This window comes from Sphaerodactylus townsendi, linkage group LG07, assembly GCF_021028975.2.
Source record: "Sphaerodactylus townsendi isolate TG3544 linkage group LG07, MPM_Stown_v2.3, whole genome shotgun sequence".
NCBI classification, from domain to species: Eukaryota; Metazoa; Chordata; class Lepidosauria; order Squamata; family Sphaerodactylidae; genus Sphaerodactylus; species Sphaerodactylus townsendi.
Window position 1 is genome coordinate 3067767 of NC_059431.1, and position 26853 is coordinate 3094619.

Here is a 26853-nt window from a genome sequence, read left to right on the forward strand (position 1 = left end):
ATCTAAGAGCCGGGGAGGGTGTGTGTGTCTCAGGTGGACTAAAAAAACCCTTCTGATAATCACCTGAAAGGCGTTAATTGTCTGAAACTGCCAAATATGCTTAATGTAGCATTTTCTGCTTGGTTAACCTATTACGTGTAATGCTTGGTTCAGATTTCTACTTGGTTTCCTATTTCTCTGCCTGTTGATTTGGACTATAATCCACTGTTGTCTCGCAAGACCTGAGAAGGCCCCAGGAGATGGGGAGTTATGTGTGGGGGGAGGGAGTGAGGGATGCAGGGTCCGGGAGGGATGGACTGTCTCGGCCTTCACAGTCGTGGTCTGGGCTGCTCTCGTCCCCAGGGATGGAGAGAAAGAGCCAGCTGCACAGGGGAGAAAAGGGGAATATCCCAGTGGGAATTGACCCCCGCCCTTTCCTTGGGAACTGGCCACAGAGTTCCTGTGCCGTGGAGGCCAAGCCAAGGACCCCGGTGGCACCTGCACGCCCTCTCCTCTGTCAGCCCAGGCTGTGTGTTGTGACTGGCCGCAAGCCAATGCAGGTGTCCTCCCATGATAAACAGAACAAAGAATCTGTGGGTTGTTAATTGCGTGATGCAAGCGGGTCCTTCGAAAGAGAGAGCTCTCCCTGCAGAAATAGCTCTCTGCCTGATGTCTGTTGCTCCCCAGGAGTCTGGCTTTTGGTTCCCGTGTATCACCAAATGCCCGAGGGTCCCCGTCTCTGGGGGAAATGGCTCCTCTTCCAGCAAAATCCTAGACGGAGCTGCTTGCTTCGAAGGGCAGAGGGCTGGAGTTGTGCAGCTGGTGCCCGCACGCACACAGCTTGCTCCTGTGGAGTCCGGAGGGCAGCAGTGCTGCAGCTGGGCCACGCTCAGAAAGCCGCAGCCGGGCCGCCTCTCCAGGGCAGGTGCGTCATCTCCCTCGGCTCACGCCTGTGGCTGTCATGTGGCTTATCAGGAAATGTCTCCGGAGGAGTCACGCTTGTTTGCAGACCTTTGCAAGCCATGGGAAGGTGGCAGTTCCACAAAAGCAGCGTCCAAGTGTGACATCTCTTTTGGGCTGGTGGCTGCCCTCAAAACAAACAGGCCCTGAGCTCAGTTGCCATTGTCAGCAGCTTGTGCGGACGGACGGGGCTTTATTCTGAAATGGCCCCAGGGAGAGAAGCAGGCCTGGCTCGTCCCTCTGCCGCAGCCTCGGGGTGTTGATTTTGGAAGCAGCGGATGCTCTGGTGTGCGGGCTCGCTGGGGCTTGACGTCAGGGGCTGGGTGCTTCTGTATCACGGCTGTGCTGGCCGTGCAGAGAGTGGCGATTTTGTGCTTCCTTTTCAACCCAGCCCAAGTGCAGCGCAGTTTCTGTCAAGGGGGCCTCTTGGGCAGTGGTGGGATCCAAACATTTTGGTTACAGGTTCCCATGGTGGTGGGATTCAAACTGTGGTGTAGCGGGGTATGACGAGGGTGTGGCCGGGCATTCTGGGGGCGGGGCATTCCTGGGCGGGGCTGTGGCAAGGACGCAGCCGCTGTGCCGGTCCTTGGGCGGGAAACGAATGCACGCAGGTGCAGGCTGCCGCGCACGCTGGTGCACCTCCTGCTAGACTGCTTCCAGTTCTGTGCGCTACTGCTGAGAGGAGGGGCGTAACTCAGGCAAAAACCACGTGGCAAAATCACCCATTAGTAACCCCCTCTCGGCACACACAAATGATGAGTAACCTACTCTCGGGAACCTGTGAGAACCTGCTGGATCCCACCTCTGCCTCTGGGGTGCTGGATACATGCAGGGGTCGTGGCGGCCAGAGTGAGAGCTGACCTTCCCACGCTGGGCTCAAGGGCTCTCCATTCACATTCAGGGTGGGTGACGGAGAAGTGGTGTGAGCTGGCACACCTTTCCGGCACCTGGCCGGCAGCCCCAGGCAAGCCACGTGACCCGGGGGGGGGGGCACATGCGCCTCTTCTTGACCTTTCCGTCCTTCTGCAGTCTGCTCCGTGCTGAAGGCTCAGGGCCAGGCTGGGGGCGATGCTGGGACGTGAGCCCCTGAAGGGCCCGGGGGCTGCGGGGGCTGCAGCAGCTGCCCTGCGAGGAGCAGAGGAAGCACGGAGGGGGGCCGTTCAGCTGGGAAGAAAGGCACGGAAAGGGGGGTGGCACGGAGGCCTAGAAAATGATGCCCGGGGCAGAGGGGGAAGAGAGGAAGCGGTTTTTCTCCCTCTCTCATAGGCCCCTTCCACACACGCAAAATAATGCGTTTTCAAACCACTTTCACAACTGTTTGCAAGTGGATTTTGCTCTTCCGCACAGCTTTAAAGAGTGAAAGCAGTTTGAAAGTTCATTATTCTGCATGTGCGGAAGGAGCCATAGTGATCAGCACTCGTGGTCAGCTGCTGAAGCAGACTAAAGGGAGTATTCCTCCACACAAGGCATGGTTCATCTGTGGAACTCCTGGCCCCAGGGTGTGGTGACGGCCCCCAACTTGGCAGGCTTTCGAGGTGGGGGGGGAGTGGGCGTGTTCACGGTGGATAGAGCTACCCATGGCTACTAGAAAATGGCTACTAGTCATGACGTACACCTCTTCTGTCAGGTGCCGGAGCAGCAGGCCTGCCCTGTTGGGCGCTGTGGGGCGCAGGCGGGAGGCTGCCGCTGCGTCTGCTTTGCTTGTTGGCTTCCTGGTCGGCTGCTGTGTGAACAGACCGCCGGGTCTGCTGGGCCTTGCTCTCCTGCACTGATGACTCCACTCATTAGTGAATTGCGGTGGTGGATTACGATTGGAATTAACTCTGGGTGGGGGAGAATTAGCATTCCACCCCCACCCCCCAGCTGCAACAGTTTTACTGGGATCCCTCCCAGCTCCCTGGGGCTGCTTCTAGCTCCGTGCCAGACAGCAAGACACCTGCTGGGGCTTCAGAGCCCGGGGGGGGGGGGGGGGGCTGGCCTTGATGCTTGGGGGCAAAACACGTTGCCTTAAACATCCCCCCACCCCAGCTCTTCAGTTCCAAGGCGCTGCGACCCTGCTTCCCTCTGCTGCTCTTCCTGGACCCCTCCTGCTTGATCACTTGAATCCCACAGGTGCCCAAGTATCCCAGGCACATTATGCAGTGAGCAGCGACTGCGCATTTTGATGGCTTTGAGGGTCCTGGGACACGTAGCAGCAGCATTACTTGCAGAACTGTTAGTTGTCGGGTCGATGATTCAATCAACGACAGACGCTGGATTTTCTCAGTCAGAAGTCTCTATTGGCACAAACACTGAACCCCTGGTTTTTGCAAAGCCCGGTCTGACCCCACCCCCAAATGCCAGTGACTTTATTACCTCCGCTGTTCACCTGCTCCCGTCTGCGTAAAGTAAAAGTGGGAAAAGGAAAGGAAAGCGAAAGTCCCTTCCCCAGGTCTAAGGAAAGATAGAGAGCCATCTGGCTACCCCTCCCTTTGAGCAGAGGCCCAGTGAGAAAGGAGACATGGAGGGAGAGACTCAGTAACCCAAAGAGACCCCAGACATTGAGCACACGCCGACACTAGTTCTGCTGTCATGAGTACTGGGACCGGTAGAAGAGGCCCCGGCTGTTCCAGTGAAGAGGAGGCCGTGGGGCGCCCCTCTGCTTGCTGCCCTATTGTTACCGCTGTTTGCCAGGTAACAATAAGTGATTTCAGCTCAGCAACTTAATGAGGCGCAGGAAGCAGGCGTTCTTCAAAGCAAAAGGATTTTATTGCAAGTGGTGGTCACCGCTTGGTCAGGAGAGAATCGCGCCCTTGCAACGCAGTGCAAGAACTTTTATTCCCGAACTCAAAGAGGGCAGAAGAGGCAGGAAAGGGGAGGGGAGGGGGCAAGTCCCTCACCCAAACACCAATTGCAATACAAAACAGTTCCAAAGCAAGATACAGTCACACTTTTCTGAATGGGATCACCAAATCCTGCTGTCAGCCATCTTCCCGCGGGATCTCACAATGGTGCTGAAGGAGAGCCAATAAGGATTTTATTCATAAAATCCAGGTGACTCACTATCGCAATGCCCTCAGGCTCCCGCTTCACCTTGCTGTAACAAAGAGAAGTTCAAACCATCCAATGGTGGTCCCTGCACGTCCTGCAACGGCTGGGTGACCCTTGGGTGCTGACAACAGATTCGATTAGCAAGTCCAAAGAGGGTCTTTGTCCTTACCAAAGAGTCGGCTGGGCGTTGGTCTAAGCTGCATTTCAGAGCCAACTTCCTTGTCCCTTAATATCAGACCTTTACAGGCTATTGTTTTTACTATCAGACACAAATTTCAAAAATAACATTTCTAACTTAAACATTAGGGAAACCTTAAAGGATAAACACATATACTTATACTTATAGGCAAGACTTTACATCTACCTATTGGCAGGGCTTGCTTAAAACTAACTGAAGAACCTTGTTAAACTAAAATCCTAAACTGCAGGCATAAACTCAACTAAGAGGGGCTTTTATTACATCCTAGAATGACACAAACACAAGGGAAACCATATAGCATTGGCACAAACACACATATACATTCTTTTTGAACCTTATGGAGGCTTCTGAACCACACAAGTCTCCGTGTCCGGGCATGGAGCCAGTGTAGCCAGGCAACCTGACTTCAGGAAAATATTTTGTTCATTTTCCTGGCGGTAACAGTACAGCAACAGCTTGGTAGGATTGGTGGTCCCTCCTGAGGGATGCTGGAGTTCTGTTTCACTTCCGCATCTCCCTGCAGGCGGGGGGACGCCATCCTCTGCCAACAGTGCCCGCTGACACAGGGCCAAGGGGGCTGGCCCCACACCAATGCAGAGAACAGTCCAATCCCCCCGGGCGTATTGTCTGCAGGCCCTAAGACTCCCCAGTTCTCAACAGAAATGTCAGAAGGAGATTCCAGTCGAAATTTAATATGTTAGAATTTGTCTGTGGGTTTGAGTGTATTAACCAGGGGCTTAACAAATGGACATACCTCCTCTCTCTCTCTCTCTCTCTCTCTCTCTCTCTCTCTCTCTTTCTTTCTCTCTCTCTCTCTCTCTCTCTCACTCACACACACACACACACACACACACAGCAGGTACTGAGCAGCTGTGTTACCACAAGTGACAGGCCTGGTAAACGGCCCTGGTGCTTATCTTGTATACTTGTGTGTTCTGCCTGCGTAGAAAAGTCACGAGGTGTCCGTCTCCTGCGGCTCCCCTTCCCCACCCGGGCTGCCTGTAATTGTGTTTGCGGAGGCACCTGACGACGACCTGGGCCTTTCCCTGGGCAAACCTCTGATTCAGTCAGTCTGTTCGAGGGACCGTGAGGTGCACACACGGCAGGCGGAAAAGTACTGGCTGGACAGTAGGAAGCACTTTTGTACGGCGAGGAGAGGGGTTCAGCCGTGGGATCAGCTGTCTGGGGAGGCCGTGAGCTCCCCTTTGCTGGCAGACTTCAAGCAGCGGCTGGACATTCGCTTGTCAGGGATGCTCTAGGGCTGACCCTGCGTCGAGCCCATTTGGCCCCTTCCAGCTCTGTGGTTCTGTTACTTTATTCCACCACCGGGCTCCTGTTGGGGAAGGCAGAATTCTGTCTGTGGTGGAGTAAAAGAGTAGTGCTGAAACGTCTGACCTGTGGGCGAATCCTGGCTCTGTTTGCTTGGGACCATCAGCCAGGCTTGAACCTTGGGGTTGCCGTGGGCCTGTTGGAGCTTGCGGGGGGTGCTCCCAAGTGAGCCCGTGGTGTGGGGGCTCCGGCACCACTCAACTCTTGCTCTCTTTGGGGGAGGAGGCAAGTCTACATGTCCTCCTTTCAGGATTGGTTGCCAAAGGTCAGAGTTGACTTCTGCGGCCCTCTTGTCCTCCTTCAAGCCTGTTGCCTTATTGGCCATGCTGGCAGGGGCTGATGGGAATTGTAGTCCATAACATCTGGAGTGCCAAAGGTTCGCCACCATGGCCTTAGGAGGAAGGAGCTGAGCTCACAGCACACTCAGACCCAGCCCGGATGCTGCACCTGGACGCTTTTGATCGTCAGCCTACCTGGGGCTGCCCTGTGAACAAAGTTTGAGTTTTCTTTCTTTTATGCAAGTTTCCAACTGGGGCATAAAACCGGCCAAGTTTCAAAGAGAACTGCCATCAGCAGAGCCGTCTGCCAGGAAGGCTGAGCCGATCGCTTCTCAGTACAAAGGGATTTAACTGCAAACCAAATCTAATCACAAACGTCTCCGGAGGGGAAGCTACAAATTACAATGGAATTCATTTCAGAATTAAACGTGCGCATCCTTTGATGATGGAGGTGGAGGACCATTTGGGTCACGGGCAGTCACGGTTCCAGGCGTGAAATCCTCCTCCTAATTGCCTTTTGAAGAAACGGTTTATCCCCCGGAAACGTTATCCTGGGACATCCCTGCTCTGAAACGTGGCCCAAATTCTGGCTTGTGTGGGGGACCGGGTCGCTTGGAAGAGTTGCCTGTTTCTTTTGCCCGTGGCATCAGGATTAGCATCGCATAATCTCAGTGATTGAGTTAGAGATTTTGTCCCTGTCCTCACTGTTCAGTTCAAACCGGCAGCTGGGCAGAAACGGAAGGGCGATTCTTGGATGCGAACAGGGAACAGCCGCCGACCACACAAACACTGATGAATCCCTCACCAAAGTCAGCAAACTGGGTTAACGGCGTCACCAGAATTTTGTAAAAATAATAAGCCTTTATTTGGCATAACAATAATCATAACACAATAAAAAAACCTGAGATAAAAGGTACACAAATACAAAGGTTTAAGATAGAATGTAAATTATTGATTGTGCACCACCTCCAGTAAAAATCGTGCTACCCATTCACAAGTTTCATTGTCAGAATTGTCCAGAAGGAAAGGGAGTCTACCTGATTCTCCCATTTCACTAGGTATCCTAGAAAGAATATTGGAATATTTTGATCTGATATTAGCAAATTTAGGGCAGCAAAGCAGTTGGTGTGCCAACGTTTCAATTTGTTGTTCACCGCAAGAGCATACCCTTTTGCTCATTTCCAAGTTGTTAAATCTACTTACATAATAAAGCGGAGGAGGAAGCATTGGTAGTGAGTGTGGGAATGCTCTTCTCTGCATAAAGTTGATCCAAAAAAAATACAAATAGGGAGCCGTCCTGTTTTGATATAGGGGTATTAAGAACATAAGAACATAAGAATTGAAAGTATTGAAAGATGTAAGGGTGAACAAGTTTTCATAGCAGCCCTAAATAAATTAATCCATTCGCTTTCCAACATTTTTTGTTTTAACAAGTTGTAGGATTCTGAACTAGATAGCGGGAAAAGAGAGTCAGATATACCAAGTGATTCAATCTTTCTTTCGATCAGAGAGAACCATGGATTAGCCTGAGTATCAGACAAAAATAGGTGAATCAGCGAGTGCCCATCGTAACCAGAATTTTAAGACTAGCAAGGAAACCTGCTTGCCCGTTGTTCACACGGTGGCAGGAGTGGCAAAGCTCAGACTTGGGCAGCTCAAGATAGCCTGATCTCGTCAGGTCTGAGAAGCTAAGCAGGGCCAGTCTTGGTTAGTATTTGGATGGGAGACCACCAGAGTTGCTGTGCAGAGGCCGGCAGTGACAAACCACCTCTGTCTGTCTCTTGCTTTGACCCGGATGGCCCAGGCCAGCCAAGTCTCAGATCTTGGAAGCTGAGATTGGCCCTGTTTAGTACGTGGCTGGGAGACCTTTGTGGCAGCTCATGGCCATTATGCAAAGGCAGGCAGTGGCAAACCACCTTCTCAGCTTGAAAACCCCATGATGAAGAAGAGGAAGAAGAAGAAGAGGAAGAGGAGTAGGAGTAGGAGGAGGAGTTTGGACTTATATCCCCCCTTTCTCTCCTGTAGGAGACTCAAAGGGGCTGATAATCTCCTTGCCCTTCCCCCCTCACAACAAACACCCTGTGAGGTAGGTGGGGCTGGAGAGCTCCGAGAAGCTGTGACTAGCCCAAGGTCATCCAGCTGGTGTGTGTGGGAGTGCACAGGCTAATCTGAATTCCCCAGATAAGCCTCCACAGCTCAGGCGGCAGAGCGGGGAATCAAACCCGGTTCCTCCAGATCAGAGTGCACCTGCTCTTAGCCACTGCTCTTAGCCACTACGCCACTGCTTTTCGGCACCATCAACGAAAGACAAAAACATCGAGGGTACCCATGTCCCTATGAAATTGTCAGGAGATTTATCACAGTAAGAAAAGTGAGCCAGCCGTCAAAAATTATTATTATTACTATATGGTTTTTATATTTAATACCACCACGGAAAATTAAAAAATTAAAGAAAATAGATTTTACAAGAAATAATAATGGGCAACTGTACTTAGCTGACTTGGATCGTAACATTTGTAATGTTCTGTTTTTGAGAGAACCTTCATTGTCACACAACCACTTTTGAGTCAGGTTGTTCTGTAACGTGGTGCTTTTAACAACATTTATGTATCAACTGCAGCACACGCCCAAGCAGAGGGAGGAAAACCAGCAGTGCTGTTATCCCCATTGCTATGACACATTGGCATTGGTTGGACGTTTGTGACATTCTATTTTTGATATTATTTTATGACATCTTATAACGTCTTACTATTTACAAAACTTATGTATTAATTATGGCACATACACAGCAGACCCGGAGCGAAATCTGCAATTATGCCATTTCTGTCACTCTGGCATTGAACAATAAGCCTGCCACATTTTAAACAACTGGTTGTTTTCTTGATTTATCTTAGATTATAAACTCATTGACACCTGCGGCGTTGAGAGCATTTAATGCCAAAGTGAGTCAGCAAATCCTTTATGGGATCCCCATCTGGATAGGACAGTGGTGGCGAACCTATGGCACGGGTGCCAGAGGTGGCACTCAGAAACCCTCTGTGAGGCAGCGCCAAGAGGCCACATCTAGGCTGGCCTGGGCCGCTGGGCTCGATTATTAGCATTGAACCTAAGACCTAGTTTTGGGGAAGCAGGGTAGGTAACCCTGTTAGAGCACTGATTTTCATGAAGTCTTGTGAAAATCCTTTACAGGGTAGCTCCAGTTGCTTTAGCAATGGGGTTTGCTTCTGAGTAAACCTCTAGAATTACGTGATTCACCCATTGAAAGAGTTGCACGGTTGCTTCAAAGCAAAGCCACCGACTGCCACCAAGCTTACTCCCGAGTAACGCACACCTCAGAGCCAACTGTTTTTTCTAACCAAAACCTCAGTATTCAGGTTAAATTACTGTGTTGGCACTTTGCGATAAATAAGTGGGTTTTGGGTTGCAATTTGGGCACTCGGTCTCGAAAAGGTTCGCCATCACTGGGATAGGGACATGGAGCAGAGAGGTTGAAAGGGTCCAGTCGTACTTTCTGTATAAAATCCTTGGCTTGCCCCATTCTATTCCCTATGCGGCCCTGTGCTTAGAAACAGGCCAGCATTGGCTGGAAACTCTGGACTGGTGCCGTACATTCAAGTTTTGGGCCAGGATTTGTTTTAATCGAGATGAACTGGACTATACATCCCAGGGACACTTCATCCTCTACACAATCCAGTGGTGGGTTAAAATCGAAGCCAAACTTAATGAGTTGGGCATTTCCTTGGAGGACCTGCTAATGTTAACAGAGCAGGAGGTCTACGGGGCTATCGAGAAGAGACTTTTTGATAGAGAGTTTCAACAGATGCTAGAGGAAGCTAATAAAACCTGTTCCCCGATCTCTCTGGGAATACCTGTGGATAGATTAATTGTAGCCTGGTACCTTTATCTCCTGATTGAGGCCTGGTGGCGTAGAGCAATCACCTTAGCTAGGTGTAATGCCCTGCCTTCTTCTTTTAGCCTTGGACGCCACCTTGGAATTCCACATAAAGGAAGGAAATGCCCGTGTGGCATGGGTTCCGTGGAAACAGTATCTCATATGCTGTTGGATTGTCCTTTTTACGAGATAGGTAGGAAGAAGCACATAATCCCCTTCCTGCATGGAAGTGAAGGCATTACAGATACACAGAAGGTTATATATCTTTTAAACAGCCACATCTAGGAGCTGTTGGAAGCGGTTGTAAAGGCCGTTATTACCTTGCAGTGTTAATCTTAAACTATTTATATGCCATTAAAGGTATTCGAAATCGAACTCATTGACACATTATCACCATACTAGGTGAAGCATAACTTCCACTACTGACTGTTTGGGCACATTGGGTGAAAGAGCAGACAGTGTTTTTGAGACAGGGTAAGAAGTCTTGGTTTCTTCCAGCTGTGAGGTGGACGAGGTTGGGAGAGTGGCTGGCTGTTGCGGACTGGCCGAAACCTCTGTTGCTGGCCCTGACCTCACAGCCATCTGGCTGATTTTGCTGGGGTTCAAGGAGGGGGGGGGCTGCGGATACTGGCTGGCTGGCTGGCTGGCAGAGACCCTGGCCCCACGGTGGCCTGGCACAGCCTAGCAGAGAAGGGTGCTGGCAGGACCTCCTCCTATGGCTGGGCGGGGCAGGGGACAGTAGTTCCCCCAGGCAGGAAGGGTGCAGGGGCAGCAGCAGGGCATGGGATGGAATGGCTGCATGGAGCTAGTGGGGCTGGGTGCCCAGGAGGATGGCGCTGGAGCTGCTCCTCTGCCCAGGGGTGCTGAGAGCAGGGAGAAAGAACTGGGTGAGACGGCACCTCCTTCCCTCCCTACATGAGGACTCTGTGGGGTGGAGAAGGGGGAGGGGGAGGGGGAGGACCCAGGGGATTGCACAGCCCTCCTCTCGCCACCCCCCTCCCCCCCGGGGGTCTTGTGTGTATCTGAGTTTGTACAGCCGGACTTTGCTCTGGCCAGATGGCACAGGCTTAAGGGTTGTGGGGGAACGGGAATTTGAACCCAGGTCTCCCAGATCCTGTTGTGAGCGTCCTTGAACTCTGTTACGAAGAAAGGCTGCTAGTCATGTTTTTGGAAAACAGCCTGGCGCTCCGACTGATCTCTGCTTCTCTGAAGCGTCTCCCTGAACGCCGCTTGCCCAGTCTCTTTGATGCCGCTCTCTGGCTTTGGCCGCTAATGATTTCGGTTGGAGGCAGCACTCGGCCTTCATGCTGTGGGATCCTCTGTGCATGCAAAGCACTGAGGGGGGAGGCGTGCCTCAGTGGCGGGGGCTCTGCTTTGCCTGCAGTAGGTCCCGGGTTCAATGCCCAGCATCTCCACTTGGAAGGACCAGGCAGGAGTGGGCGGAGAAGCCGTTTCGCTGCCTGAGGCTGCCACTCTGAGCAGGCAATGCCAACCTTGATGGATGACCCAGGGTCTGATTCAGTACAGAGCCATTCCGCGCGTCCACGGTAGCACTGCCCACAAAGCCTGGGACCGTGCTGCCAATCATCCTGGAATGGGGGCTGCTGCCGAAATGCCCGGCTGCCCATCTGCTCCCCCATCTATAACTTCTGCTCCAGTTCACCTGGGATGTTTATTTGCCTTCTTCCCAGCCTGCCTGCTCCCTACGGCTGGGGTGGGGTGGGTGCCCCAGCTTCTGATGCATGCCCCCACACACACCCAGGCTAGCAGGGGCGAAATGCCCATTGGGCAAGGTGGGCAGCTGCCCAGGGCATCACCTTGTGGGGGGCATCAAAATAGCAAAGGGTTCGTTTTGGGGTATTTTTAGTGTTTTTCCATTTTTGGCCTGCAGGGGGCGCAGTTTTTAGGCTAGCGGCACCAAATTTTCAGCGTATCATCAGGAGACTGTCCTTATGGTACCCCCCACGTTTGGTGAGGTTTGTTTTAAGGAGTCCAAAGTTATGGACTCCCAACATGGGTGCCCCATCCCCCATTGTTTCCAATGGGAGCTAATAGGAGATGGGGGCTACAGTTTTGAGGGTCCATAACTTTGGCCCCCCCTGAACCAAACTGCACCAAACCTGGGGGGGGGGGTATCATTAGGGCAGTCTTTTGATGAGACCCTGAAAGTTTTGAGACTGTGCCTTCAGAAATGTGCCCCCCCCCCCCAGCCTGCAACCCCCATTGACAGCAATGCAGAAAACTCAATGCAGAACAAAGATTCTTGGGCAAATTTCTACGATGTTCCTGCAGGGGGCGCATTTTTGGATGTATCAGCACCAAAATTTCAGGGTATCATCTGGAGACTGTCATGATGGGACCCCCCAAGTTTGGTGCAGTTTGGTTTGGGGGGTCCATAGTTATTGGACCCTCAAAAGGGTAGCCCCCATCTCCTTAACAAAGAATGGGGGATGGGGCACCCCCTTTGGGAGTCCATAACTTTGGACTCCTTGAACCAAACCTCACTAAACCTGGGGGGTAGCATAAGGACAGTCTCCTGATGATACGCTGAAATTTTGGTGCTGATATGTCTAGAAATGCACCCCCTGCAGGCACCAATGTCCTGGTGCAAAAATTTTTTGGTCGTGGTGGAGTGGCTGCCCGTTCAGGTTTTGCCCAGGGCTTCATTTTGCCTCGCTACACCCCTGCAAGCTAGGAATGCTTTCCCACTCATTGCTGGCAAACTTAATTCTTTCTTTTTCTTGAATGAGGCTCAGATGAACCCATATCCTGCATGGGAAAAGGAAGGAAGGGTTGTTGGTTGTATTGTCGAAGGCTTTCACGGCCAGAATCACTGGAGTGTTGTGTGGTTTCCAGGCTGTTTGGCCGTGTTGTAGTAGCATTTTCTCCTGACGTTTCGCCTGCATCTGTGGCTGAAGATCCTCTGAAGATGCCGGCCCATATACAGCTGCCATGCATTGAGTTGACATTCCCGTGGAACTATCAACTAAGACGCCCAAATCCCTTTTCTGGTCTGTGACTGATAGCACTGATCCCTGTAGCGTGTAGGTGAAGTTTGGATTTTTTGCCCCTATGTGCATCACTGTGTGGAGAGGGGGTGTGTGTCCAATCTGAGAATCCCCTGGGAGGCTGCGCTGCTTTGGGTCAGAGATGGAGGGAGGCTGTGCGAAGAGCCCCTGCACAGGTCTCTTGCCGCCCTCTCCGTTCCGGCCTCAGCCCCACTGCTTCAGACCCAGACTTTTCTGAGGCTGCTGAAACACCCCCAAGAACAACAGGCTTTGTACATCATGTGCTGGATTTAGATAGGAAATAATCTTTTGACCATCTGCTCCTTCGTTCAGGGTCAGGGGATGAGCCCCCCTCCCTGTATGTCTGAATTCAGCTTGAAAATGCAGATGTTCCCTCCTCCCTTTCCTTAGTTCTTTGGAGCACCTGAGCAGGTGATTGCCTCCTTCCGAGCCAGCGAGCCAGCGAGCGAGCGTCACCTTTTCCTGCTGCCGGCCGGCCCTGCCTCAGGCGCTGAGCTCTTACCCAGATTTGGACGCAGCCTCTGGGCTGTCAGGGACTCTGGGCAACGCGTGCCAATTTGGGCAGCTGCTGCAGCGCTCGGCAGGACGGATTCTCTTGCCTGTGACAGACATGCAGGACGCTAAAGAGGAGACACAGGGACTGTGGGATTTTTGAGGACAAGAGGCTTGTGTGTGTGCGTGTGTGTGTGTGTGCATGTTTTGTGTAAGTTTATGAAATGTGTAATGTAATGATGGTAAGCATACCCAGAATTTGAGATGTCTCAGGAAGTTTTTATCACTTAGGGCAGTGGTGGTGAACCTTTGGCACTCCAGATGTTATGGACTACAATCCCCATCAGCCCCTGCCAGCATGGCCAATTGGTCCTTCCAATTGGCCATGCTGGCAGGGGCTGATGGGGATGGTAGTCCATAACATCTGGAGTGCCAAAGGTTCACGACCACGGACTTAGGGAAATGGGTTTGTATATAAATAGAAGCCACAATAGTCTCCCAGATTCTCAGAAAGAGCAACGAAGGAGGCAATTTTGGTGAAAAGTTGCTAACTCGCTTTTCTGTCCTCTTCCTTCCTTGGGACCCCTGGCCAGAAGGGGAGGGTGCCTGTCGCCAGAGGCGTCTGTCACGCGTGGAGGCTGAATGGTGGGGAGTTGTCGGCTGACAGGCAAACCTCCCTCCGGCCTCGCCAGGGCTGGACAGCCAAGAGAGACGCAGGGAGCGTCGTTCCAGCTGAAATGAATTAAGCGGCTTATTGGACATCATAATACAAGAAAGAGGAAAGGGCTGAACGGAGGGATGAGGAGAGATTATGGGCATAGCGGAGAGACAGCCAAACACGTTGCAAATGAAAAAGCAAATGGCTGTATGATAGCAGGGAGAGGGGAAATATGCATGGAAATGCGATTGAATTAGGCCCACGTGTCTGGCCTTGCCGGGCTCAGGAAGAACTCCTTCGTGCTCATTCAAATTGAAAGTGAAGTGAGCAATATTCATCTCTGCCTTTCAAGCCATAGTTACCTATCGCAGGCTCAGGACGACAGCAGGAAGAAGAAGAAGAAGAGTTTGGATTGATATCCCCCCTTTCTCTCCTGCAGGAGACTCAAAGGGGCTGACAACCTCCTTGCCCTTCCCCCCTCACAACAAACACACTGTGAGGTGGGTGGGGCTGAGAGAGCTCCAAGAAGCTGTGACTAGCCCAAGGTCACCCAGCTGGCGTGTGTGGGAGTGCACAGGCTAATCTGAATTCCCCAGATAAGCCTCCACAGCTCAGGTGGCAGAGCGGGGAATCAAACCCGGTTCCTCCAGATTAGATACATGAGCTCTTAACCTCCTACACCACTGCTGCTCCTAAAGCAGGAACTCACCTGCTTTAGGACTCTGGATGACCTGAGGAAGTCGCGAAAAACCTGAGTCTTCCAGAAAATGGCGGGGTATAAATGTAATGTAATGAAATAAACAAATAAACGCCTGAGCCTGCTTGGCTAAACCCATCGACCCCTTTGACTTTTGCCCATTTTTCCGGACTGGGGGGTTGGGTGGGGCATGGCAGAAGTAGGAATGTCATATTAGTTTAATGCCTAATATTTTTTCCAAGGGGCCACTAATTCATGCAGTCATGACCCCGCAGTTGGTAGCTGAGGGCCCCTCTGTGGTCGTTCTCCTTGGCTCTCTCAGGGCATCGTGTGGTTACCTGGTCAGGTCTCCTGGCCTCGCACAATTCTTGTGCCAGATGATTCCCAGGTGCTTCTTGCCCTGTCCGTACTCAGCACCCCTGCGGCACCCAAGAGTCCCTGATGCACCCTTCCCTTGAGCCCACAGTGGTGCAGAACAGCTCAAGTCAAGGCTAAAAGTGCCTCAGAGATCAACCGGATTTCCTGGGCATGAGTTTTTGACACTCAGTGTTGCCTTCATTAGATACCTGAAGAAGGGAGCGTTGACTCTTGGAAGCCCACGCGCCACAGATCCTGTTGGCCGCCTCTAAGGTGCTCCTGGACAATAAGAGTTCTTCTCCTATTGAAGGAGTTCTTCTGGACAATAGGAGTTCTCTTCAATAGGAGAGCAGCAGTGGCGTAGTGGTTAAGAGCAGGTGCATTCTGATCTGGAGGAACTGGGTTTGATTCCCCGCTCTGCCGCCTGAGCTGTGGAGGCTTATCTGGGGAATTCAGGTTAGCCTGTGCACTCCCACACACGCCAGCTGGGTGACCTTGGGCTAGTCACAGCTTCTCGGAGCTCTCTCAGCCCCACCTACCTCACAGGGTGTTTGTTGTGAGGGGGGAAGGGCAAGGAGATTGTCAGCCCCTTTGAGTCTCCTGCAGGAGAGAAAGGGGGGATATCAATCCAAACTCTTCTTCTTCTTCTGCAGACGAGCATCCTACAATCCTCCTTAGTGGTGTGGAGTTCTCAGCTTCCTCTGTGCAATTCTGCTCCAACCATCACTAGTTCTAGGGCATGGGTGGGGCTTAGCAGAAGGGAGTGCATTCCCCCCGCCCCCCACCCAAAGAAACCTTGGCCCCATCAGTACTCCAGAGCACCAGGCCTTTGAGCTCCGTCTTCCGCTGAGGCCCACAACTTTTCCTGGCCAGCCCCTGATGCTCTTTCCAAATCTTTGTCCAAAGGTGGTCTTCTGAACGGCCAACAGCTTTTGTTGCCTTGTGCAGAAGGCACCTAAAAATCCAGCAATTTTAATTCAGACCACTCATGCACCGTCCTTCCCCAAACTGTGTTATCTAAAACCAAGTGTTCTTTTTCTCAACGTCCAGCAGGAGGCGCTGTTGGCCTATCAAAGCCTACGAGGCCCCGGAGAGTGATTGGAAATCCCAGGTCTGGGTGTTATTTACAAAGCAGAACAAATCGTCTTTTTGGCAGGACGTGCTGCCCCGGCAGGAGCGGCGTTCCTACGCGAAGCCCGCCAGAGCACTTGTCACAGCTTCTCAGAAGAACTCACACAAACTCCTGCTTCCCCGCAGACTGAAATCCATCTCGTTCCAAGACAGTCTCCACATCTGCCCCAGCCCCCCTCCTCCTTACCCCCGCCATGGGCCCAATACCATCAGGACCCATATTTTTCATTAGGAGGGCTCTGTAAGGGATCCGTGGGGCGATGTTTTAAGATGACTGTTGTTTTAAACTGTATGTTTTTAGTTGATGTTTTATTGTACACCGCTCTGAGCCCTGAGGGATAGGGTGGTATATTAAATTCAATCAATCAATCAATCAATCAATCAATCAATCAATCAATCAATCAATCAATCAATCAATCAATCTGAACGTGGACCCTTCTGGTTTCCCAAGGCAGGGTGTTGCCAGAGCCAGCGTGGTGTAGTGTGTCATGCTGGGATGTGGAGGACCCAGATTTGATTCCCGCTCTGCCGTGGAAGCTTGCTGGGTAACCTTGGGCCAGTGATACCCTCTCAGACTAACCTGTCTTGCAGGGTTGTTGCGAGAATAAAATAGAGACAAGGAGAACGAGGTAAGACAGCCCTCTGAGGTCCATCTGAGGTCCTGTCCAGGGCACTGCGACAGAAGCAAGAACTACCAGACCACGGTCACACGGCCTGGAAAACTCACCACCGTCAGCAAATATCTTGGTCTCACATCCTACCGCCAGGAGGGGCCATTTGGAGGCTTCTGGGGAGCTCAGAAATAGGGCACTAGAATAGCAGCTTCTTCCGAGGTTGGCTTAACTCCCTTGGCTGACCACCGTTGACAAGTTGGGAAGGCCCTGAGGGACTGGAGGGGAGTGATCCGGACACGCCACGCTCCCTGGACTGCGATGCAAAAGAGGGCATCCATGGCTCAGAGTCAGCCAGCTGTCTTCATCTGGGGCCAGGGCTGGGTGGAGCTCCCCGCCTAATGAGACCTAGGCTTTGGGGGACTTGGCCCAGTTTTGCAGGGCCTCTCAGGTGGAGGAGTTGTGCCTGCAGCGGAGGGCAGCCACCGTCTCTATCTCAGCCGTCTCTATCTCATCCTTGTCCCTCCTGAAGTCTGTATTGAATGCAACGAGGGTGTGGTGGGCGGGGGGGGGGGGGCGCATTTGGCTATGAAGAAAACATTCCAACCCTGGGGTTTTAATGGAATGTGGTTTTATTGGCAGAGTCAGGTGGGGGGCCGTGCTGGTCGACAGCAGCAGAAAGAGAGAAAGAAAGTTTGACTCTAAGGGCACCTTTAAGACCAACAAGGTTTTATTCTTGCCATTGTTATCACTGACAGTTTAATCGCATTTAATCACATTTAATGGCATTTATTAGTCACTTATATTCAATACATTTTATTCCTATGTTATACTAGTTATTTGTAGTTACTCACTTAAGAAAAACTCTTAACTCTCAATCTGAGCTGAATGAAAGGGAGCCAAGCAACAGGGATATAAACATAAGAACATAAGAACTAGCCTGCTGGATCAGACCAGAGTCCATCTAGTCCAGCTCTCTGCTACTCACAGTGGCCCACCAGGTGCCTTTGGGAGCTCACATGCAGGATGTGAAAGCAATGGCCTGCTGCTGCTGCTCCCGATTACCTGGTCTGTTGAGGCATTTGCAATCTGAGATCAAGGAGGATCAAGATTGGTAGCCATAAATCAACTTCTCCTCCATCAATCTGTCCAAGCCCCTTTTAAAGCTATCCAGGTGAGTGGCCATCACCACCTCCTGTGGCAGCATATAATAAACACCAATCACACGTTGCGTGAAGAAGTGTTTCCTTTTATTAGTCCTAATTCTTCCCCCCAGCATTTTCAATGGATGCCCCCTGGTTCTAGTATTGTGAGAAAGAGAGAAAAATTTCTCTCTGTCAACCTTTTCTACCCCAGGCATAATTTTATAGACTTCAATCATATCTTCAATCTACACTTTCAATCATATCTTCAATCATATCTTCAATCTACACTTTCTGTTGATTAGGCAGAACCTGAAGGCACAGGTGAAACTTAGCCTAAACGAACCCCCAACACATAACAAAAAGAGGCCTTTAAGGGTACAGCAGCCAAACGTTGGGCAGTAAATCCTTCTGACTGAACCAAGGCCAGAGAAAGAGAGCCGAGTTAGAGGTGCATATATTAGCATCCAGGACTACACTTGCCTATATTCTTGCTTTCGTTCGTGCATTCCTCCTGTCAAATTCTGTGTTCTGCCATCCTTCTAAGTGGGTGAAAGCAGGCACACTGAGATAATGCCAAAGGTCGAGAAGCATCGGGAGGAAGTTGCTTTAATAAAGTGGAGAATTATTCAAGGACTTTCTTGTAATGAACCCTGAGTTTAACCGAGGTATTGCAATGAACATGTAATAAAGAAACGATCAATCTATAGGACATACCTCTCAGAATCGCCAAAAGAAAACATCTTTATGTCAAAGAATCATTAACCTGACAAAATTATATGAGTCTGTACTGAAGGACATTAAGTTTTGTATGTTGTTCCGAGGTGTCAAGAATTCTGTGATGTATAAGAATTTAATGACTTACCATGTGAAATTTTCCTGTAAAAAGGACAGCCCCAAAGCCAAAATTGAGTCTTTCCTCCCAGGGTGCTATTGTAACCTGTTTCTCTCTAATAAACTTACTAAGGGAGCAGCAGTGGCGTAGGAGGTGAAGAGCTCGTGTATCTAATCTGGACGAACCGGGTTTGATTCCCCGCTCTGCCGCTTGAGCTGTGGAGGCTTATCTGGGGAATTCAGATTAGCCTGGGCACTCCCACACACGCCAGCTGGGTGACCTTGGGCTAGTCACGGCTTCTCGGAGCTCTCTCAGCCCCACCTACCTCACAGGGTGTTTGCTATGAGGGGGGAAGGGCAAGGAGATTGTCAGCCCCTTTGAGTCTCCTGCAGGAGAGAAAGGGGGGATATAAATCCAAACTCTTCTTCTTCTAACTTCTTAAAATCATCTTCCTTGTCTGTCTCTTTGATTCTCTAAACAAGAACTGGGTAACTTATCCTGTTCCCTCTAACTGGGGTAACACTATGAGCTTTTGTGTGCACGCTGCACGCTACTTCAGGTGATTTGTTGCTTTAGCGACAGCGTTTTTATTATTGGATTTAGCATCTGTCTCACTTACGGGCTTGTCTGTTTCATTTTGGCTTTGCTGGGGGATGTAAATTGAATGTAAAAACTCCCAAGGGCTTCCAGAGTTCTTGAATGGAGGTAGGCGGGGCAGGTGGTGATGAGCAAGGTCTCTCCACCAATACCGTGGCAGTTCCAAGGTGCAGTGAGCGAAACAGCGGTGGTTGCCCCTCGGCCTTGACCCCCCTCGGCCCGTGAGCCCCCACCCTTGCCTGGGCAGAAGCCAACCTGGGCCCGCACTGCAGGGCTCTTGGATGGAGGGCTTTGTTCTCCTTGTTGCTATTCTCTTGGGCTTAACTGTTCCCCCTTTTTTCTGAAGAAATCTGGGACAGAGCAGTTGAGCTTATTCAAGCCCCTTTGTTGTGAATAAATGATGCCATAACTGTAGGGCTCCTTTTTCTCTTGTCTGTATTCGAAACATTTAATTAACTTGTGAGAAAAATTGCTCTGGGGAGGAACAAGCTGCTCACTCTCTCCTCTCTCTTCTCTGTGTGTGTGTGTGTGTCTCTGTTTTTTTACAGTTAAAAGAGCCAAGCTCCAGGGCCCCCCGGGTGAGTGCCAGCCTTCCTAAGCCGAAGAAGCCCCATCGCCCGTTGTCGTTTGTGTCCTCTCTGTGGATCAGACTCTCTGCACGTCTCCTCTGCCCCAGCTCGTAGGCTCAGAGGGGGGGGGGGGCTGCAGCTCACAGCTGAGCTCCACGATCCCGTGAAGTGGGAGAAAGTAGCCCCCGAGGGCTCCCAGCCCGAGTCCGATCCTGGCTCCTGCGTAGCGGCAGATCGAGCCAGGCCACGAGAGCTGGGAAGTCCCAGGTTGTGGGGCAGCTACTTGCTGGGTTAGCTTGCAGGGGGTTCTGAAGCTGCTGCTGCCGGCCCTGGAGGCGTATTTGGCTCCTTACGTCGGAGGCGCTCCTCTTGGGCGGCCTTCCTTTGTGGAAACTTCCGTTCCTCAGTCCTTCCCCACTTTGCACAATAGCAGCAACGCTGAACCATCTGGAGATTTTGCTGGCCATTGCGGGGGGGGGGGGGAAGTCAAGCCTCACCCCCCAGCACGTCGTGCCTCCTTAGTGGCCGAAGCGAAATGCTTCTGAGAGCGGCCCCTGCCCTGCTGTCACCCTCCCGTAACGATGCCCTTTCTGCCCTCAAGCGTGCTAACTGTGCTCTCTGTTTAGAAAAATTCAACACATACGTGACCCTGAAAGTGCAAAATGTGAAGAGCACGACCGTTGCCGTTCGAGGGGACCAGCCGTGCTGGGAGCAGGATTTCCTCTTGTAAGTCTGACGCCGCGCCCAGGAGAGTCAAGAGCCCTTCGGGGGTAGGGCGGTATAAAAAACTCAAAATAAAAAAAAATAAAAAATAAAGTGCTCTGTAGCCATTGTGGGGAAAGGATTCTGGCCCGAGAGACTTTCCCACTGCAGGACAGGGAGGGGAGGGTCTGTCTCCAGCCGCTGGCCTGAAGTTGTACCGTAAGCAGCACCAAAAGGGAACTTGGGGTGTGAAAGGGAAAAAACACACACTAAAAAGCACTTTGTGATATGACTGCATGAGGGAAGACGCATCAGCCAGGACAGGAATTCCTCAGGGCAAGAAGCACACATGGGTATTAATTAACATGCACTAAGTGCACTTCCAGCTGCAGAGCGCAACAGAGCTGTCCCCCAGTAATGTTAAGGAGAATGGAGAGACTAGGGTGTTGTGCAGACCCGGGCATTATACGGCCCGCGGGCCACATCCGGCCTGCCGGATGACCCTGACAGGCCCGTATGAATCACAAATAGTAAAAAATGTTAACATTTTGTCTACCATTGTTTTGAGAAATTTGTGTGAATAAATTACATTTTTTGGAAGGCAACCTCTCTTTTTCATTGCATAACTTTAACATATACTAGTCATGCCCGCTTGTCAAAACAATGCTATTTACTGCTTTTTCATATAAACAAATACAATAAATATTATGCAGAATTGAGTTCAGCCTTTTGGCCCGGCCCTCCACAATATTTTCTGTTTCTTATGCGGCCCCATGGAAAAAATAATTGCCCACCCCTGGTGTTGTGGGTTTTCCGGGCTGTGTGGCCGTGCTCCAGCAGCATTCTCTCCTGACGCTTTGCCTGCATCTGTGGCTGGCGTCTTGATCCTCCAGTGGTGATATGTTTTGTGCTGCATTCTGATGGCCTCCGAGACTCTCAAAGGGTCGCTCACCGGTCAGGATGACCGTTTTGCGCATTTCCAACACAGTGTGAAAATCCCGGACAGTCCTGAGCCCTTTTTAAAGCTCTCTGTGGCCGTCTCTGCAGCCTCTGGCAGTGGGTTTAATTACTTATTCCATAAAGCTGCTCACCGGATCATTGATGAACAAGTGAAATAGCACCAGTCCCAGCACCAATCCTTGCTGAGGGCCAGACTAGATGTTGTGACGTCCAGAGGTGTGACTCGTGGATGTCTAGTTTAGCCCTTGGGGGGGGGAGGGTCTGGCTCCTACTCATGAGCTCAAGAGGCTGGGAGGGCCGGCTGGACTGAAGGGGCGTGTCCCTTGTGTCTGTACACGGGACACAGGCCTTTTTACATACAGGATGCTCCTCGTTGCTTAGACTGTCTTGGGAAGGGGGGCTTTTTCTAGTCAAACCTGGCTTATCATCTGGCTGGGTTTCGAAGGCTGGGGGTTCTTGAGAGTTAGAATATCTTCCTCCTTGCTGGGCTAAGCTGGGTTTTTTTTTGGTTTGGGAGCAGCTGGTAATTGGAAGGGGCATCACTGCTGCTTTATTGGGGCCGGAACTGTCCAAAGGGACACATGAAATAATAATAATAATAATAATTATTTATTATTATTTATTAGGCTTGATAAACCACCCAACCCCCGAAGGGCTCTGGGCAGTGTACAAAGAGACATAAAACAGATACAATATAAGGTCTCATAAATACAATATAGCGATAAAACATTAAAATTCATTAAAATACATTATAGCAGCTGTAGGATTTCTTCCATTTCCATTTCTTCAGGGGTGTGTGTGTGTGTGTGTGTCTCTTTGTCCATGTCCGTGTCTGTGTTCAGTAGGGTCGTTTTGTGCTGCTGGGAGGAAAAAAAAGAAAGATGTTAAAAGTTGTGTGTTTGTGTCCTTTCCTTTTGAAGCGAGATCAGCCGCCTGGACCTGGGCTTGATTGTGGAAGTGTGGAACAAGGGACTGATCTGGGACACCATGGTTGGGACAGTGTGGATTGCCTTGAAGGCTATCCGGCAGTCGGACGAGGTCAGTAGGCGGGCAGGGCGGAGAGGGCTCTGCCGCCCCCCCCCCCCCGGGAGTGGGACCGGTGGCACTCGTGTGAGTGGAAGCAGCGTGGGGCCACTCAGATCTGGGTGCCAGCAAAGACGTGCCTCTGTGGCTGCTTCTGGCCACCTGGCCTCCATGAACAGCCATGCAATTGTGGGGCATGCACCCGTGGGTGGCTCTGAAGGTGTCATCAGGAGAGTTGGCAGCAGATTCCGTGGCATTTGTTGTAGGCCACGTTCTGACTGAGCCGTCCTCGGCTGCCTGACTTGCTTCACAGTGTCATGCGTGCCCTTCACGACCCGCGCAGCCTTGGCCATAAGGAACCCCAGCCAAGAAGCCTTCCATTGTCTGCCGGGGGGGGGGGGGGGTGTTTCTGACGGCAGATGGAAAGTGCCCAGTATGGGTGGGGGGGGGGGGGGGTGGGGGGGGGGGGGGGTGGGGGGGGGGGGGGGTGGGGGGGGGGGGGGGTGGGGGGGGGGGGGGGTGGGGGGGGGGGGGGGTGGGGGGGGGGGGGGGTGGGGGGGGGGGGGGGTGGGGGGGGGGGGGGGTGGGGGGGGGGGGGGGTGGGGGGGGGGGGGGGTGGGGGGGGGGGGGGGTGGGGGGGGGGGGGGGTGGGGGGGGGGGGGGGTGGGGGGGGGGGGGGGTGGGGGGGGGGGGGGGTGGGGGGGGGGGGGGGTGGGGGGGGGGGGGGGTGGGGGGGGGGGGGGGTGGGGGGGGGGGGGGGTGGGGGGGGGGGGGGGTGGGGGGGGGGGGGGGTGGGGGGGGGGGGGGGTGGGGGGGGGGGGGGGTGGGGGGGGGGGGGGGTGGGGGGGGGGGGGGGTGGGGGGGGGGGGGGGTGGGGGGGGGGGGGGGTGGGGGGGGGGGGGGGTGGGGGGGGGGGGGGGTGGGGGGGGGGGGGGGTGGGGGGGGGGGGGGGTGGGGGGGGGGGGGGGTGGGGGGGGGGGGGGGTGGGGGGGGGGGGGGGTGGGGGGGGGGGGGGGTGGGGGGGGGGGGGGGTGGGGGGGGGGGGGGGTGGGGGGGGGGGGGGGTGGGGGGGGGGGGGGGTGGGGGGGGGGGGGGGTGGGGGGGGGGGGGGGTGGGGGGGGGGGGGGGTGGGGGGGGGGGGGGGTGGGGGGGGGGGGGGGTGGGGGGGGGGGGGGGTGGGGGGGGGGGGGGGTGGGGGGGGGGGGGGGTGGGGGGGGGGGGGGGTGGGGGGGGGGGGGGGTGGGGGGGGGGGGGGGTGGGGGGGGGGGGGGGTGGGGGGGGGGGGGGGTGGGGGGGGGGGGGGGTGGGGGGGGGGGGGGGTGGGGGGGGGGGGGGGTGGGGGGGGGGGGGGGTGGGGGGGGGGGGGGGTGGGGGGGGGGGGGGGTGGGGGGGGGGGGGGGTGGGGGGGGGGGGGGGTGGGGGGGGGGGGGGGTGGGGGGGGGGGGGGGTGGGGGGGGGGGGGGGTGGGGGGGGGGGGGGGTGGGGGGGGGGGGGGGTGGGGGGGGGGGGGGGTGGGGGGGGGGGGGGGTGGGGGGGGGGGGGGGTGGGGGGGGGGGGGGGTGGGGGGGGGGGGGGGTGGGGGGGGGGGGGGGTGGGGGGGGGGGGGGGTGGGGGGGGGGGGGGGTGGGGGGGGGGGGGGGTGGGGGGGGGGGGGGGTGGGGGGGGGGGGGGGTGGGGGGGGGGGGGGGTGGGGGGGGGGGGGGGTGGGGGGGGGGGGGGGTGGGGGGGGGGGGGGGTGGGGGGGGGGGGGGGTGGGGGGGGGGGGGGGTGGGGGGGGGGGGGGGTGGGGGGGGGGGGGGGTGGGGGGGGGGGGGGGTGGGGGGGGGGGGGGGTGGGGGGGGGGGGGGGTGGGGGGGGGGGGGGGTGGGGGGGGGGGGGGGTGGGGGGGGGGGGGGGTGGGGGGGGGGGGGGGTGGGGGGGGGGGGGGGTGGGGGGGGGGGGGGGTGGGGGGGGGGGGGGGTGGGGGGGGGGGGGGGTGGGGGGGGGGGGGGGTGGGGGGGGGGGGGGGTGGGGGGGGGGGGGGGTGGGGGGGGGGGGGGGTGGGGGGGGGGGGGGGTGGGGGGGGGGGGGGGTGGGGGGGGGGGGGGGTGGGGGGGGGGGGGGGTGGGGGGGGGGGGGGGTGGGGGGGGGGGGGGGTGGGGGGGGGGGGGGGTGGGGGGGGGGGGGGGTGGGGGGGGGGGGGGGTGGGGGGGGGGGGGGGTGGGGGGGGGGGGGGGTGGGGGGGGGGGGGGGTGGGGGGGGGGGGGGGTGGGGGGGGGGGGGGGTGGGGGGGGGGGGGGGTGGGGGGGGGGGGGGGTGGGGGGGGGGGGGGGTGGGGGGGGGGGGGGGTGGGGGGGGGGGGGGGTGGGGGGGGGGGGGGGTGGGGGGGGGGGGGGGTGGGGGGGGGGGGGGGTGGGGGGGGGGGGGGGTGGGGGGGGGGGGGGGTGGGGGGGGGGGGGGGTGGGGGGGGGGGGGGGTGGGGGGGGGGGGGGGTGGGGGGGGGGGGGGGTGGGGGGGGGGGGGGGTGGGGGGGGGGGGGGGTGGGGGGGGGGGGGGGTGGGGGGGGGGGGGGGTGGGGGGGGGGGGGGGTGGGGGGGGGGGGGGGTGGGGGGGGGGGGGGGTGGGGGGGGGGGGGGGTGGGGGGGGGGGGGGGTGGGGGGGGGGGGGGGTGGGGGGGGGGGGGGGTGGGGGGGGGGGGGGGTGGGGGGGGGGGGGGGTGGGGGGGGGGGGGGGTGGGGGGGGGGGGGGGTGGGGGGGGGGGGGGGTGGGGGGGGGGGGGGGTGGGGGGGGGGGGGGGTGGGGGGGGGGGGGGGTGGGGGGGGGGGGGGGTGGGGGGGGGGGGGGGTGGGGGGGGGGGGGGGTGGGGGGGGGGGGGGGTGGGGGGGGGGGGGGGTGGGGGGGGGGGGGGGTGGGGGGGGGGGGGGGTGGGGGGGGGGGGGGGTGGGGGGGGGGGGGGGTGGGGGGGGGGGGGGGTGGGGGGGGGGGGGGGTGGGGGGGGGGGGGGGTGGGGGGGGGGGGGGGTGGGGGGGGGGGGGGGTGGGGGGGGGGGGGGGTGGGGGGGGGGGGGGGTGGGGGGGGGGGGGGGTGGGGGGGGGGGGGGGTGGGGGGGGGGGGGGGTGGGGGGGGGGGGGGGTGGGGGGGGGGGGGGGTGGGGGGGGGGGGGGGTGGGGGGGGGGGGGGGTGGGGGGGGGGGGGGGTGGGGGGGGGGGGGGGTGGGGGGGGGGGGGGGTGGGGGGGGGGGGGGGTGGGGGGGGGGGGGGGTGGGGGGGGGGGGGGGTGGGGGGGGGGGGGGGTGGGGGGGGGGGGGGGTGGGGGGGGGGGGGGGTGGGGGGGGGGGGGGGTGGGGGGGGGGGGGGGTGGGGGGGGGGGGGGGTGGGGGGGGGGGGGGGTGGGGGGGGGGGGGGGTGGGGGGGGGGGGGGGTGGGGGGGGGGGGGGGTGGGGGGGGGGGGGGGTGGGAACATCTGGAGAGCCGCAGGTTCCCTACCCCTGGTCTAGACAATGAAACTGGTAGATGGATTCGTAATTGGTTGACTGGCCAAACTGGTAGATGGATTCGTAATTGGTTGACTGGCCAAACTTGATGAGTGCTCATCAATGGCTCATCTTCATCCTGGAGAGAAGTGACTAGTGGGGAGCCACAGGGTTCTGTCCTGGGCCCAGTGCTATTCAGTATTTTTATCAATGACTTGGAGGATGGAATAGAGGGCATGCTGATCAAATTTGCAGATTATACCAAATTAGGAGAGGTAGTTGGAAGGCAGGGGCAGGACGGAAAATGATCTGGACAGAATTGATAGCCGGGCCAAAACTAACAAAATGAATTTCAACAGAGATGAATGTAAGATTCTACACTTAGGCAGAAAGAATGAAATGCAGAGATATAGGATAGGTGACACCTGGCTTGAGAACACTACATGCGAACAGGATCTGGGAGTCTCAGTAGACCACAAACTGAACACGAGTCAGCAGTGTGATATGGCAGCCAAGAAAGCCAATGCAATTCTGGGATGCATCAATAAGAGTATAGTGTCTAGATTGAGGGAAGTAATTGTACCTCTCTACCCTGCATTGATTAGACCTCACCTAGAGTACTGTGTTCAATTCTGGACACCACAGTTTAAGGATATTGACAAACTGGAATGTGACCAAAGGAGGGCAACCAAAATGGTAAAAGGTCTGGCGTCCATGACCTACAAAGAGAGACTCAGGGAGCTGGGGATATTTAGTCTGAGAAGCGAAGGTCAAGGGGATACATGATAGCTTTGTTTAAATATTTGAAGGGATGTCATGTCAAAGAGGGAGCAAGCTTCTTTTCTGCTGCCTCAGATTAGGACCAGGAGTAATGGGTTCAGGGTGAAGAAAAAAAGGGATTTCACCTAAATATTAGGAAGAACTTTCTGACT

General features: G+C 55.8%; 2 protein-coding genes across 2 annotated transcripts in view; one reads left to right on the forward strand and one right to left on the reverse strand.

The window, feature by feature from the left end:
* Positions 1 to 22771, forward strand: part of LOC125436390 — a 34469-nt gene extending 11698 nt beyond the window's left edge. Inside the window, exons 4-7 of the mRNA XM_048503349.1 lie at positions 19765 to 19794; positions 20412 to 20511; positions 22368 to 22489; positions 22650 to 22771. Coding sequence (XP_048359306.1) covers positions 19765 to 19794; positions 20412 to 20511; positions 22368 to 22489; positions 22650 to 22771 — 374 coding nt within the window. The remainder of the gene's footprint in view (positions 1 to 19764; positions 19795 to 20411; positions 20512 to 22367; positions 22490 to 22649) is intronic.
* Positions 22772 to 24847: 2076 nt separating this feature from the next.
* On the reverse strand, positions 24848 to 25897 carry LOC125436435 (basic proline-rich protein-like; the record flags this gene model as incomplete). The annotated part of the gene is made up of 1 exon (XM_048503418.1): positions 24848 to 25897. A coding segment is annotated over one exon (1050 nt), but the record flags the coding sequence as incomplete, so codon positions are not given.
* Positions 25898 to 26853: the final 956 nt, after the last annotated feature.